General features: G+C 50.7%; 1 protein-coding gene and 1 long non-coding RNA gene across 2 annotated transcripts in view; both read right to left on the bottom strand.

Moving 5' to 3' along the window:
• The window catches only part of LOC128331808 (uncharacterized), a 35,866-nt gene extending 21,590 nt beyond the window's left edge, over positions 1–14,276 (bottom strand). Inside the window, exon 1 of the long non-coding RNA XR_008310434.1 lies at positions 14,125–14,276. This is a non-coding gene — a long non-coding RNA (uncharacterized LOC128331808). The remainder of the gene's footprint in view (positions 1–14,124) is intronic.
• LOC128331807 (protein enabled homolog) lies at positions 6,435–11,493 on the bottom strand. Its single transcript, XM_053265698.1, has 2 exons — positions 10,588–11,493; positions 6,435–7,048 (listed from the first exon to the last, which is right to left on the bottom strand). Exons 1-2 carry the CDS (start codon positions 11,075–11,077, stop codon positions 6,435–6,437), a joined length of 1,104 nt encoding a protein of 367 aa, XP_053121673.1. The 5' UTR covers positions 11,078–11,493.
• Positions 14,277–14,606: the final 330 nt, after the last annotated feature.

The following is a 14,606-nucleotide window of genomic DNA, read 5'->3' as shown; positions in this document are numbered from 1 at the left end:
CCCAGAGACGCATGTTTGGGGCGGTATACAAATATGTTAAATAAATAAATAAATAAATAAATAAATCCTCCCCAGGGGCCTGATGCAGGTGTTAGAGGTGCCAGCAGTGGGCCCTGCCGGGGGCTTCTGCCTCATTAGTTGCCTGACAGTGCTGACTGCAGATACCAGACCAGGCCTGAGACGATCACCTCACTTTGCTTCATGATAAAGCCACCTCTGTCTTCCGTCATCCGGAGTTCTGCCTAGGCGGATTCACAGAACCAGGAGACAAAAAGCAGCTCAAGCTAGGCCGTGCTTGTAACCACATGAGGACATTAGAGTTGCCAGGCCCAGAGGGTGAAAAAAGTCAATATCTATCACCAAAAAAGTGGCAATAGAGGATGCTTTTCACCAAAAAGGTCTCCCCAAAGTCTCCACTTTGGATATGATTTGCATATGTTTATTGGTATTATGTATGCGTAGTTTGATTTTTAAAAATGGATAATTTGAGAACAAAAACAGCTCACCACTGTGAAGCTGATGACCAGGAGGGCTATATTCCTGCTCAGTCTGCTGTCTAGGTGCAGAGTTCACAAGGCCCTTGATTCTTAACTGCACATCCATCTCCTGGTTAGGTCTACCACACATACCGTCTTCTGTCCTCCTCCGCCAAGGGTCACCCAGCCTGCTCTCCCCAGCCAGGCCAGCAACTTCACCTCTTGGCTCGAGGCAGGGCAGCCAGCTAGCTGCCGAGCCAGGCTCTACACATGCTGGTGCAGCGGTGCATTCACAGTCTCCCGTCCCACCCGCTTGCTGTTCTCTACTACTACAAACATTTATACAGCTTTTCAACAGGTTTCAACAGGTTTCACAGCGGTTTTCAAAGAAAAAAATAAATAAGATGCTCCTTTGTCACCAAAGGGCTCATAATCTAAAAAGAAACACAGGGTAACACCAGCATCAGCTATTGAAGAGATGCTGTGCTCGGGCTGGATAGGGCCAGGTGCTCTCCCCATGATAAAAAGAGGGATTCACCACTTTTAAAAGGTGCCTTTTTACTCAGTGAGCAGGATAGTTAACTGCTAGCTTCTCAATGCCACCATCAAAGCCACCACAGGAAGGAAGCAACCTGCACCTGTTGGGCCCACCTATCTGTGCTCCTGCATAGGTGGCTCTGCAATCTGCCACTGAAGCAGAGCCTCCACCCTGGCTTCCCCGTTGGACGGATGGTCAGTGGGAAGGGGGAGGAGACGGAGGAAGGGAAGCTGCTCATGGGAGCAAAGTGTCCTGAGTGAACAAAATGTTCCAGCTGCTCCCCAGAACTTCGGACACCATGACACATGCCAGGGGCGTAGCTAGGGGAGAGGGGGCCTGTGTTCATCCCTCTCTCGGGCGGCCCCCCAGCGTGAGGGAGACAATGAAGAAAATAGGGAGGGATGGAGCTGGAGGGCCCTCAGGAGCTGGGGGCCCGTGTTCTTTGAACACTTTCGTTCAATTATAGCTACGCCCTGACACATGCCAAAAAAAAAAAAAAAGTGGTTTGGTCTCCACAATAGTCTCTAGTCCTCCTAATGCCCCCCCACCCCAAGTCATTTGGTCCCCCAAATAGTCCAATGTCCTCTATAAAAGTCCCTAACAGGCAACCCTAGGGGACATTGTTATCTGTAGCTTCCATCCTTGGAAGGTATCCCAGCCTTCCAGTTATGGAAACAACCTCCTTTCACACCTACAGTGTTTGCCTCTTCAAAGAAACACAGTAAGTGTGGACGGTGCAGGGTGTGAGGCTTCTCATATCATCAGCACCACGTCTATAGGAAATTCAGAGCTTGCTTTGAGTCTGGGCTCACCACACTAGCTCTTTTTTTCTTAAATTGCTATTAATTTGTTCACTCTCTTTTTATGGAGAATCCAGATGATGATACTGTCAAATAGTTTCATTCCATTGTTTTCTGTGGTGGACGCCCATGTTTCTTTCAGACCTGATTTGTGGTAATTTTTGGCCAATAAGACCCAATTGCAGTGACAGCCTACCCATTGTAGACTGGCAGTGTACTTTTGAGGCTTTTCAAAAGCATCATGTTTGCAGACTTAGTCTGTTTTTTGTTCAAGAGATTAGTTTCATGTTCAATTTCCTGACATTTCTGTTTTCTGCTCAGCATGGCTAGGGGATTAGTAACGAATTGCTTCTTAATTGCACCGTATTAGTTAGCTTCTGCTGCCTGTGAGGATAAGTTTAATTAAAGGGGTACTACCCATAGAGCTGGAGTCACCTTAAGTGGTGCAGTGGGGAAATGCTTGACTTACAAGCAGAAGGTTGCCGGTTCGAATCCCCGCTGGTACTATATCGGGCAGCAGCAATTTAGGAAGATGTTGAAAAGCATCATCTCACACTGCATGGGAGATGGCAATGGTAAACCCCTCCTGTATTCTACCAAAGAAAACCACAGGGCTCTGTGGGTGCCAGGAGTTGAAATCAACTTGATGGCACATGTTACCCATAGAACTGAGCTGGCTAAATGGTGTTGCCAGCAGTTCTGTGGTGGTATTGGGCACAACAGATATGAGTAGGCAACGATGAAGTTGGAGGATAGATCCAAATCTACCACTTCATCAAGTTTGCTGTCTAAAGCAACTTGCATTACCGTGCTTCATAGATGGCCCAGCCTTGGGCCTCTCAAAGGCATGATCAAAGGCCTATCAAGAGCATGGACCCCCAAGTAGCTTGAGCTCTGACACGTCTGTCTATCTATCTATCTGTATGGCATATTTGATATGTGTAGCTCTTGGTGGTGTAGACAATTTAAAACACAACTACAGCAATTTCACAAAATAAAAAGTTAAAACTATTTCATGGGATAAAAACATCAAGTTTAAAAATGATTTCAATTAAAAGCCTGAGAAAACAGGTGTGTCTTGAGGATCTCCCTAAAAGCAAATAGAGGTGGAGATCCTCTTATTTTGACAAGGGGTATATATTCCGAATCACTTTAAGTGGTGCAGTGGGGAAATGCTTGACTAACAAGCAGAAGGTTGCTGGTTCGAATCCCTACTGGGACTATATCGGGCAGCAGCGATATAGGAAGATGCTGAAAGGCATAATCTCATATTGTGTGGGAGGAGGCAATGGTGAACCCTTTCTGTATTCTACCAAAGAAAACCACATGGTTCTGTGGGTGCCAGGAGTTGAAATTGACTTGACAGCACACTTTACCTTTATATATTCCAAAGCACCGGGGCAGCCATAGAAAAGGCATCTGATTATCTTTACTGGATCCTACATTTCCTTGCCGATTTTTAAAACCCTGATTTCCTTTCAATTAAGCAGCTCCCGACTCACATTTTAAAGGCCCAGGACTGAGAGGCAGGCAATGCACATATCATGAAAGCTAGAGTGTAAGGCTGACAAGTCAAATATGTTTGCTTTAAAAGTCTTGCAAGCCTGATTGAAGCTCTCCCGGAGAATCTGGTCTGAGTTTAGAGCTTACATTAAACCCCAAAGTCAACCAACTTTCACATGGTTTCGGATTTCTCTACAAAACTTTTAGCCCTTCACATGCAGACATGCAGAGAGCATGAAAGAAGGACTTTTTAAAACATCAGAAATAATTAATTCACAATTGAGAAAAAGTTCCCCTGCCCCATTCTGGTGTGACAAGTCCTGGGATCAACGGGGGCTAAAATGCACTTAAAGTTTTAAATTGTGTTTATGGTTTGTTGTGTTTTTTTTAAAAAGAGTATGAAATTTCCTGCTTTCAGAAAAAAATATTTTCTGTCCAAGACTGGAATGGATCAGATGAAATGGTCTCATAACCGTTGCTTTGACTCCCTAGTGCTATTAAGATCCCCATTGCTTAAAAAATAATAATCCTAAAACAGGGAGTTCCCACCATATTAACAAGTGTCCACGTCTGTTGCAAACCATCAGCTTAGGTACACCACAGAGATTTTTGAGAGTGAGAGAGAGCGCATTACAGTTCAGGAGATGGTCTACTCCAGTCAAACTGGCTCACATTCACACTAAGTTACTCATAAGCAGTCTTAAATGAAATTAATGGGACAAGTTTTCTGGCCCCATTAATGTCAATGGGAGTACTCAATGCTAATTTTCTGAAACCTGTCGGTCAGGTTGAGGGGCGGGGTACACTGAGCTTTGGCATGCAGCCAGCCAATTAGGAATTTCCTTTCTGCAGCGGACATGCCGCAGTGAGGATATCCTCAGATGGGGAACAAATAGCACAGCTGCAGCGTGGGGAGGCAAGAAGGCTCTGAGTACCTCCGGGAGCCCTTCAAGTACACCTAGGGGTATTAATGCCTCATTGAGAACTCTTGCTTTGAAATAACAAAGAACCACATTCTACAACATGAGAGCTGGTTTAAGACATTTTAGCACCTACGTCAGAAATCCCAAATATCACTCTTCTCCCTCCCACTAATTCATAGGGGCCGCAATCCACCAAGACATTTTCCAAAGCAAGCTTCATTGACATGAACGGATGCTGTACAAAATATTATAGAGCCCTTACACACCACCACCTCATTTCATTTTCTTTGGAGAACTTCCCGGTGAACTGTGTGCTCCTTCAGCCAGATCAATCTATTTCCAACTCGGCTGGCCTTCATTTGTTTATTTATTTAATAAAATGTAATATCCCATCCTTCTGACTGCTCCATTAGAACTCTCAGGGCAGCTCGCAATTATAAAATAAAACAATAAGGCAATAGAAACATCTCATTATGATACCCATTTTTTTTTTAATGCTTGGTTTTATTGAGTTTTTATTTTCCATGGCTAGCTGTCTTGAGCATTTAATGTAAAATGGAAAGGCCGGGTTTAAATCTTAAATACTGTATAACACATACATAAAACTTAAAACTTAATTGCAAACTGCCCAGAGACGCAAGTTTTGGGCTGTTCAGAAATATTTTAAAGAAATAATTTTTTTAAAAAGTCAGAACAGCCACCGAGCAAAAGGGGTGGGGAATCAGCAGCAATTGGCACTGAAAACAGAAAGAGATTAAATGTCCGGAGCTTCTCTCCCAATGGACCTACTTGGAAGACAGGAAAAGCTGGGAGGCATGCCCTGGATCGGGGCCTACTTAGCTCCAAGAAGGATTGGGGCTTCTGCTTCCCGTTATAAGCACTTCAGCGGCAGCCAGACCTTTGCTGGTGCAACAGCTCAACACTGGGACCTTTCCCCAGACCCCGGCCCAAGAAGACACTTAGACATTCTTTATGGGTAAAGGGCCACTCTTTATTAATTAATTAACAACCAGCAAAGGCGAACTGAACAGTGGGTGATGAATCACCAACGAAACAGTGCGGGCTCCTAGGCAAGGGCTAGGATTACCCTCATCCTGCCCATTGCCACTTTGGGCGACACACCCTGGCTCCGGAAAGGGGGCAGGCACGCCCTGCCCTATTCCATCAAAGCCAACCACCCCCTTAGAAGAGGGGACCTGGACAGCTCCCGGTATTCACCCCCCCGGACCGCGCAGCCCAAAGGATGGTGAAGACCTGGAGCAGGTTTCATGGCCATCAATTACTCCCCGCGCCGCACAGGCAACAAAGGAGCGATTAACCAATCCACCTTTAAATATCCAAGGGTGCTCACCGATACTATACCTTGCTTACCCCTCAGCCCGCACTGTTACCGCTAACGTGGCCAACCTAAAACCTAACTACTCACTGAATACAGAACGGAGTAGGCGAAAAAACCCCCAACCATGGCCAATCGGTTAAGGGCAAAAAATTCCTACTCGGCCCCAGAGGCGACCAATCTCTAGACCCGCTCTGCACCAGGGAAGGGAGGGAGGGGACAATCCAAAAGGACTGGTCGGCTCAGAGCGTGGAACGGCCGTTTTCGGCCGAAACCACGCCCACCAAGCCCGGCCAGCCAATCAGGACCCTTCTTGGTCCTCGTGCTGAGCTGGGCTGGGGAAAAGGACCTCCCCGCAGCACGAGGCAGAGGGGAGGGGAACTTTCCCCAGACCCCGGCCCAAGAAGACACTTAGACATTCTTTATGGGTAAAGGGCCACTCTTTATTAATTAATTAACAACCAGCAAAGGCGAACTGAACAGTGGGTGATGAATCACCAACGAAACAGTGCGGGCTCCTAGGCAAGGGCTAGGATTACCCTCATCCTGCCCATTGCCACTTTGGGCGACACACCCTGGCTCCGGAAAGGGGGCAGGCACGCCCTGCCCTATTCCATCAAAGCCAACCACCCCCTTAGAAGAGGGGACCTGGACAGCTCCCGGTATTCACCCCCCCGGACCGCGCAGCCCAAAGGATGGTGAAGACCTGGAGCAGGTTTCATGGCCATCAATTACTCCCCGCGCCGCACAGGCAACAAAGGAGCGATTAACCAATCCACCTTTAAATATCCAAGGGTGCTCACCGATACTATACCTTGCTTACCCCTCAGCCCGCACTGTTACCGCCACCCAGGGAGGTTAGCCCACGCTTGACCTCCCTGCCCCACCACTGCCCAAAAATTCAGCAAGCCTCCTCTGTATGTTACCTAAATATAGATCACAACCAAGCTCCGAAAGGTGAACCCCATCGGCACGATATAACTCGGGAAGACGAGCCACCACATTAGGGTGGTGTATTACAGCACCACCGGCAGCTATCACAAGTTTCCCAATTGCGGCTGAAGCTTTGCGCCTAGCCTTTTCTAGACAAAGCCCCGAACGGGCATTCCGCCACACCCTACGCTGCAGCCAATTAACCCAGAGAATAAGCACCCCGGGCATCCATTCCTGCAATAAGGACAAATCAGAGGAGGCCTGCTGAACAATAGACAGGCCAGTCCGCTTGCCTAGGTCATTTTCCCCTAAATGCAAAACCAAGATGTCGGGCGGGGAAAAACTATCTAAGTGCCCCCTAAGTGCGGGCAGTAGCTGGTTCCAGAGCATCCCACACATGCCCAACCAGTACACAGCAGCCCGTCTTCCAAACCCAAGCTGGGATCCCCAACGAGACGTGCTAGCCCGCTTGAAGGCCCAAAAGACCAGCGAGTGGCCGCACAACAGGATCCGTACTGGAGCCACCGATCCCCCAACACCTGCCAAGGGAAAAAACACAATCAATAGCAGCCGAAAAAAGCCCGCTGTCAGCGCACATAGCGTCTGACCGCCACGGACTTCCACCTCCCAATCCTCCGAACCTCCGCTTCCTGGAGGCCCAACCTCGTGGCAGTAGTAGCTGCCCCAATGCGGAAAGAGTGAAGTGTAATTCCCTCAAGGGGAATCAGGGCCGCGCTAAGGGCCTTTTTAATCACTGAAAGAAACTGATACTGGGTAAGAGGAGTCCGATCCGAATGCGCGAACAAACACCCCCCAGAGTCCGGTCCCAGAGCCACATAGGCTCTGAGGGCCGACACCGGGCAAATTTGCCTATCCCCAGCGGCCGCCAAGCGAACCGTCTGGCCCCTCCCCCGCTGATCCGTCTTAGAGCGGCGAAGAAAAAGCTGCGCCTCTTCTCCTGACAATGACAGGTCGGAGAACTGCAGACAACGGTCACGAGGGGAAACCCTGCTGCGCGGGAGCAGCTCCCCGGGGCGAAAGGCTCCGAAAAAAGCCACTAAAACCGCAGCCCGGAACAAAGACACCTCCCAAGAATCTGCACAGCACCCGGCTAACTGACTGAGTGTAGCGGTCACCATATCCAGGGTAAAGGGCCGCCTAGAGTCTCCAGGGCCAGGCCTGGCCCAGCCCTCCAGCATGCGCCGCACGCGAGGGTCGGAGGAAAAATCACCCACCCCCCTCACCTGCGCCTCAAATGCAAGGGCAGCTAAATAACCACCCAGGGTGGACACGGCCCGTCCTGCTCTGCGTAACGTGACTAGGAACTGTTGCAGCTGACCCACGGGGACCGGCCAAACCTCAGGCAAACCTTCAGCCCTTCGAAAAAGGGCAAAAGCCTCAAGCTTGGCTGCGTAGCTAACTCTGGTGCCAGGCGCCAGAGACGCCGCTATCGCCTGCTGCGCCTCCACCTGCCAAGCTGCCAAAGGAAAGCCGGCATGGGGTCCGGGTGCAGAGAAGCCTCGGGAGCTAACGCTCTGAATCTGTCCACCTGGAAACGAGACAGAGCGTCAGCGATGTCGTTCCGAATCCCCGGCACATGGCGGGAGCGGAACAAAATGTTGGCCCGCAGACACTGCAAAACTAAAGCTCTGACCAGAACCATAACCCTAGGGGAGCGCGAAGACTGAGAGTTGACAACCTGCACCACTGCCTGGTTGTCGCACCAGAAACGAACTGAGGAGTCAGCAAACTCCTCAGCCCAGATGTGAACTGCCACCACTATTGGGAACAGTTCCAAAAAGGTCAAATCCCGCGTTACCCCGCGTTCAAACCAGTCCCGAGGCCAGGGAGCAGCACACCAGCGGCCCCTAAAGTAAAGCCCAAAACCTGCACCTCCAGCAGCGTCCGAATGGACCTGCAGATCAGCCTCTAAAAGCTGCTCCTGTCTCCAAAAAGTAACCCCATTGTAGCCGGCCAGAAAGGACTCCCAAAGGGACAAATCAGCCCTGACCCCTTCAGTAACCCGGACCCTGTGATGGGGAGCGCGCAGGCCCATTGTCAAGTCACAGATCCTACGCAGAAAGGCCCGACCAGGGGCAACAACCCTGCAAGCAAAGTTAAGATGCCCCGTTACCACCTGAAGCTCCCTAAGGGAGGCTTTACGGGCCCGCCCTAAGGCCCTAAGCAGCTCCACCAGCACTAGTAGTTTAGCCTGCGGGAGTCTAGCACAACCAGCAAGCGTATCAATCTCAATACCCAAGAAGGAAAGCCGGGTAACTGGCCCTTCAGTTTTATCCTTAGCCAGCGGTACCCCAAGCTCCTCCGCCAGCCCCATAAAGGAGCGCAACAAGCGGTGGCATTCCCCTGAATTGCCCCTACCGACAAAAAGAAAATCGTCTAAATAATGAGCTGTAGATTGAAGGCCCGCCCTACGCCTGACCGCCCATTCCAAAAAAGAGCTGAAAGCCTCAAAGGCGGCACAAGAGATCGAGCAACCCATTGGCAAGGCCCGATCAAAATAGAACTGGCCAGCAAATGTGAAGCCCAGCAACTCAAAGTCGTCCGGATGAACGGGCAGCAGGCGAAAGGCGGATTCAATATCACATTTGGCCAAAAGGGCCCCTGGGCCCTGACCCTTAACTACTCTGACTGCCTCATCAAAGGAAGTGTAACGAACCGAACACAAACTATCGGGGATGCCATCATTGACAGACAACCCTTTGGGATACGAAAGGTGGTGAATTAACCGGAATTCACCAGGAACCTTTTTTGGAACCACTCCAAGGGGCGAGGTTCGTAACCGGGGAAAAGGAGGGGCATCGAAGGGGCCTAACACCCTACCTGCCACCACCTCCTTAGTAATCTTCCGTAATACCACATCCTCCTTGCCCACCACAGATCTAAGATTACGAGGACTCCCTAGCCCCCGGCGTGCAGAGGAAGGAATCCGGAAGCCATCCCGAAAGCCCAAAAGTAGATAAGAGGCTGCCAACTGGTCAGGGTAGTCCATCAGCAAGCGCTCTAACACGTCAAGCCTGATGGGGCTGGGGCCCCTTACCCGAAGGGGGTGGGGGGGGACCACCCTTCCGATTGTTTCCAGGCCTAAACTTGGACCCGGGACCACCAGGTTTGGCTCGGGAGCACGATGTACTGGGGTGCTTTGCTCCGCAAAAACCGCATGCGTGCCTGAAGCGACAGGGGGAGTGAGAGCACTTGCCGCTGGTGTTATACTCCCAGCAGACCAGATGGGGTTGAACCCACTGCTGGCCCGCCCCCGCTGCGGCCGAAACCCCGGAAGGCCTGGACAACAAGTGTCCACTATCCGAGCGGTCACCTTCAACTGGGCGAGCTGGAGACATGATCACCAGCCATAGTTCCTGCAGAGGTGTATCCCACGGCAGAGTGGGATCCAAAGCTGCCCTCATACGGAAACTCTCATCATAACGGATCCATGAAGATCCAGCAAAATCTGAGACAGCACGGTGAATGATATCCATATACTTCAGGAGAGCCGGGCCCCGAGCCGGCTGCGCCTGAAGTATCATGCCCATGTAGACAGTAAAGCCAGACAGCCAGTTATTCCATGTTTTTTCCACTGGCTTTCTCTTGGTGGCCTCATGCTCCTTGCAAGACTCACCCTCCTTATGTTTAACTTCTGGTTCCCTAAATAGAAGACTAAAGATGTCTACATACTCCCCCTTGAGAATCTTTTCCCTGGTAGAAGGCAACAAGTGATCCCCTAGGGGAAGGCCCATGCCCCCGTAGGGGGCGTGCTGGGCCGAAGGCAGAATCCCCATTGGGTAATACCCAGGCCGATTAGCGGCATTCTGCTCTGAAGAAGGAAAACTGGGGGAGGGGAACGGGCCACTCGCAGGCCGCCCGCCCAACCATACCTGCTCTGCTGCACCCTGTGTACCAGCCGTGACCCCAGGAAACGCCAAAGGAAAACCCATACCCAAGTGTTGTGTATAGGGGGACCAGTAGGAAGCTGGCCCCCATCCACCCATGGCAGGAATCGGCCAGGGAACAGCAGGCCACTGGCCGGTGCCGCCGGGAGGTGTCGGTGCTGCTGGCTCACCCGGAACCAACGGCATAGCCGGATCTGCAGGCGGATGTCCAACCGAAGCGGCAGGCACAGGCAGCGATGACGCAGGAACATCAGGAGCCGGGTCCACGGGAGATGGCAGCACAGGAACAGGCGGAGCCGGGGCTGGTCCCTCAGGAGCAGAAGGCGCTTCCGGCCCCCCGGGGGGGGCCAGGCCTGATGGGTTCAATCCTCTCTCCAGCGCCTCCAACCTGCTAGAAATAGACGTTAGTAGCTGACTCCTGGCAGACCCCCTGGTCCGCCGGGGAACCTTGGGAGGCGGAACCCCACCCCCGCCAGAAGGCCCGGCCCCCGGGTCAGAAGGAGCAGCCTTCGCCTTCTCTAGCGCCTCCATACGGGTGATTAAGCCACGAATAAGAGCCATTTCCTCATCTTCCTCCTCTGAGGAAGAAGGAGGGGGTGCAGGCCTCTTAGGCGGACGAACGGGACGCCCCCCTTTCTTTTCTTTCGCCTTACGGGGCATCACAGCACACAATACCAGATAGGAGTAAAAAATAAACACAGACAAAAAACCCCCCAAAGCAAGCCCCCAAAGCCCAGAGGAAGACTTGTAACCACAGGCCTGCAAAGGCCCCAGCAAAATCAGTAGCCCAAACTAGGAAAAGCCACCAGCACCTTCCCAAAACAGGAAAATGGGGGCCCCCGGAAGCCACCCGCCCCCGCACCGGACCCCACACCCTGGCTTGTCCACCCCCCAGTGGCTAAGGGACCCACAAACCCAACAGGCCGAAGCCCAGAAGCAAAGAAATACGCCGCGACGAGAAGGCTCCACCGGGCCGGAACAACCCCCGCAGCTGCAGCCGCGCCTCTCCGGGGCTACCCCCGACAAGCCCGGAAACCTGTTGCCGCCGCGACGGAACCACCGCCGAATGCCCCCACGCCCGCTTTCGGGCGAAACCCCCCCCCCACTAGAGGAGAAAGGAGCTCGACTAAAGAGCTCCTCTCTCGCCGACAATCCAAAAGGACTGGTCGGCTCAGAGCGTGGAACGGCCGTTTTCGGCCGAAACCACGCCCACCAAGCCCGGCCAGCCAATCAGGACCCTTCTTGGTCCTCGTGCTGAGCTGGGCTGGGGAAAAGGACCTCCCCGCAGCACGAGGCAGAGGGGAGGGGAACATCTCCTACACAGCCTACCCCATGTCCTCTGCTCCAGCATGATCCCTGCTCCAGCTTCTGCTCTAGCCTTGGTTCTAATCACCTGCCTTGCTCTCTCAGCTCCCTGCTTGTAGCCCGTTTTGGACCTTCCTGAGAAGTCTGTAGGTGTAAAGTATTAATTACCAACTGGTTTGTAAAAGCCACCTGGTGCAGCAGGGAAATGACTTGATTAGCAAGCCAGAGGTTGCTGGTTCAAATCCCTGCTGGTATGTTTCCTAGACTATGGGAAACACCTATATCAGGCAGCAGCGATATAGGAAGATGCTGAAAGGGATCATCTCACACAGCACGGGAGGAGGCAATGGTAAACCCCTCCTGTATTCTGCCAAAGACAAACACAGGGCCCTGTGGGTGCCAGGAGTCGACACTGACTCGATGGCACACTTTACCTTTATCTTTGTAAAGGCCTTATTTTACTTCCAAGCATGCAAATTACTACTGCTACTACTACTACTGCTGCTACTGCTACTACTATGAATATTCATTTACTGCTTTATAACAAAAGGGCCCACAGTGCTTTACATAGATATAAACATACAAACAAATAAAATGGGTCACTGTCCCCAAAGGGCTCACAATCTAAAAGAGAAACATAACATAGATACCCGCAACAGCCATGGAGGATGCTGTGCTGGGGTTGGATAAGGCCAGTTACTTATAGGCCTGGTTCAGACATAAAATGCCACCTCTCCCGTTCCCATTCGAGGTGAGGTTTCTGGCTGTGCGGGCTTCATTCTTTCCTGAAGGACAGTCCACACAGCCCATCAGCCTGGAGTGAGGGAGGCACTTTCTCCCTCAAATCCAGTTCCATGGGGCCCAAACTGTGGTGCCAGTATTCATATGTAATACTGGCACTGCAGAAATGGAGTTTGTGGTGGTGAAACTCTACTCTGACCAAAGATTCAGAGCTCCTGGCTCTGTCCTGTTCTGGCCTCAGTTTCTGACCCAGCTTCCTTGCCATACGTGACCCCTCTTTAGAGTTGCCATGCCCCCTGGAATTCAGAAAAACCAGAACCTGACCAGAACGAGAACTGAACAAGAGCAACTCTGTCTTGGAGGGATTAAGCCTGAGCTTGTTTTGGCCCATCCAAACCCTTACAGCCTTCAGACACTGGGTCAACACATTCACCGCATCCCCAGATCGGCCCGGGGTGGCAATATACAATTGGGTATCATCAGCATACTGATGATACCTCACCCCAAACCAACAGCTGACCTCACCCAGGGGCTTCATACAGATGTTAAAAAGCATAGGAGCGAGAACTGAGCTCTGCAGCACTCTGCAAGAGAGAGGCCAGGGGCTAGAACACTCACCTCCCATGGAAACTGTCTGAAACCGTCCACTAAGGTAGGAACAGAACCAACACAACACTGTACCCCCGATTCCCAACCCCTGCAGACGATCCAGAAGGATATCATGGTTGATGGAATTAAAAGCCACTGAGAGATCTAATAGAACCAAGAGAGGCACGCTCCCCTCAGCAAGGCTCCGATAGAGGTCATCCACCAGAGCGACCAATGCCGTTTCCGTGCTGTGCCGTGGCCTAAACCCCAAATGAAAAGGGTTAAAAAACCCCACTTCATCTAAGATTCTGTGTAATTGAGCAGCAACAACTTTCTCCAAAATCTTCCCTAAAAAAGGAAGGTTGGAGATAGGTCTAAGGAGAGGTCAGACCACTGCTTCTTTCAAAGCTAGAGGAACCTCTCCCTCCCTGAGTGGTGAATTCACTAGCTCCTGGACCCAGGACCTCACACACAAATCAACCAGGAGGGGCAAGGATCAAGCGAACAAAATGTCATACTCATTCCACAGAGAACTCTATACACATTATCAGCCTTCACAAGCTCAAATGTATCCCAAATGACATCATAAAACATGTCATTTACAAATACAAGTCAACTGGAAAGTGCAGCTGCTAATCTGCATATGCGAAATTATTTTCAAGCCAATTTACATAATATGCGCATTAGGCATCCGGATTTAGAAAGCCAGAATATGGCAACCCTACCTCTTGCTTCTGGGGCAGTGGGCATGGACAAGCCTCTCTCTGTTTAGAAATCAATCCCGGTTCTAGAGAAACCTCCAATCAATCATGCAATTTACGCAGACTGGTCATTTCGTTCCATTGGCATAGTTCCCATCATCCCCATTGGTCACTGTAGCTGGGGATGATAAAAACTGTAGTCCAGCAACAGCTGGAGGGTCAAAGTTGTGAAGCCCCAGTGCAGAGTATCTGCTTTGCGTGCACAAAGAGACACAAGGATCCCTGAGATATACAGTGTCCAGGGAGTCTGCTGACCATAGCCTGGGCTATGCCATGGTCGTGTTTGAGATGGCAAGGAGGGAGCTGGACTACCTCAGGTTGAAGATTCAAGTTGAAGAAGAATCTTTGAAGAAACGGTGCTTGTTTTGCATTGCCGCCGAGCATTATAAGGCATGAGCCATACAAGTTAATATTCCCAGACAGTAAATTATGAGCTTCATCACTTCTTAAAACACACTGATGAGGATCTTTTTTGGCCATATAACTGTGAATAAACATAAAAGCCAGCCTTTGAACCTTGCTATGAATTTTCCTTCACTCCATGAAACCTGAAATGGCGTCATTGTTCCCCACACTGATAAAATCTGCTGTAACAAGAGCACAACACCTAACATTTTGGAATCAGAGTCATAACATGGAGGCTGGTAATATAGATAGTATACTTTTATGAGAATCTTTATATTAGTAAGCTTGGTTCCCTTCTGAATTGTTCCACATTATACCTTTGGAGATATATAAATTACACAATGAGTAGTCCTCTTCTATGGTTTCTCAACACTGGGCAGCTGCTTACA

Source organism: Hemicordylus capensis, chromosome 6 (genome assembly GCF_027244095.1).
Source record: "Hemicordylus capensis ecotype Gifberg chromosome 6, rHemCap1.1.pri, whole genome shotgun sequence".
Lineage (NCBI taxonomy): Eukaryota > Metazoa > Chordata > Lepidosauria > Squamata > Cordylidae > Hemicordylus > Hemicordylus capensis.
Note: the sequence above shows the minus strand (reverse complement) of the source record. Positions and strands in the feature narration are given on the sequence as shown.

What these genes read in the sequence shown, in the direction of transcription:
- LOC128331807 (XM_053265698.1), bottom strand. Translation starts at nt 11,077, where the DNA reads ATGCCCCGTAAGGCGAAAGAAAAGAAAGGGGGGCGTCCCGTTCGTCCG. An exon ending in GGCTATGCCGTTGGTTCCGG is followed by an intron (nt 7,049 to 10,587) that starts GTGAGCCAGCAG and finishes TTCCCTTGGCAG; the next exon opens with GTGTTGGGGGATCGGTGGCT.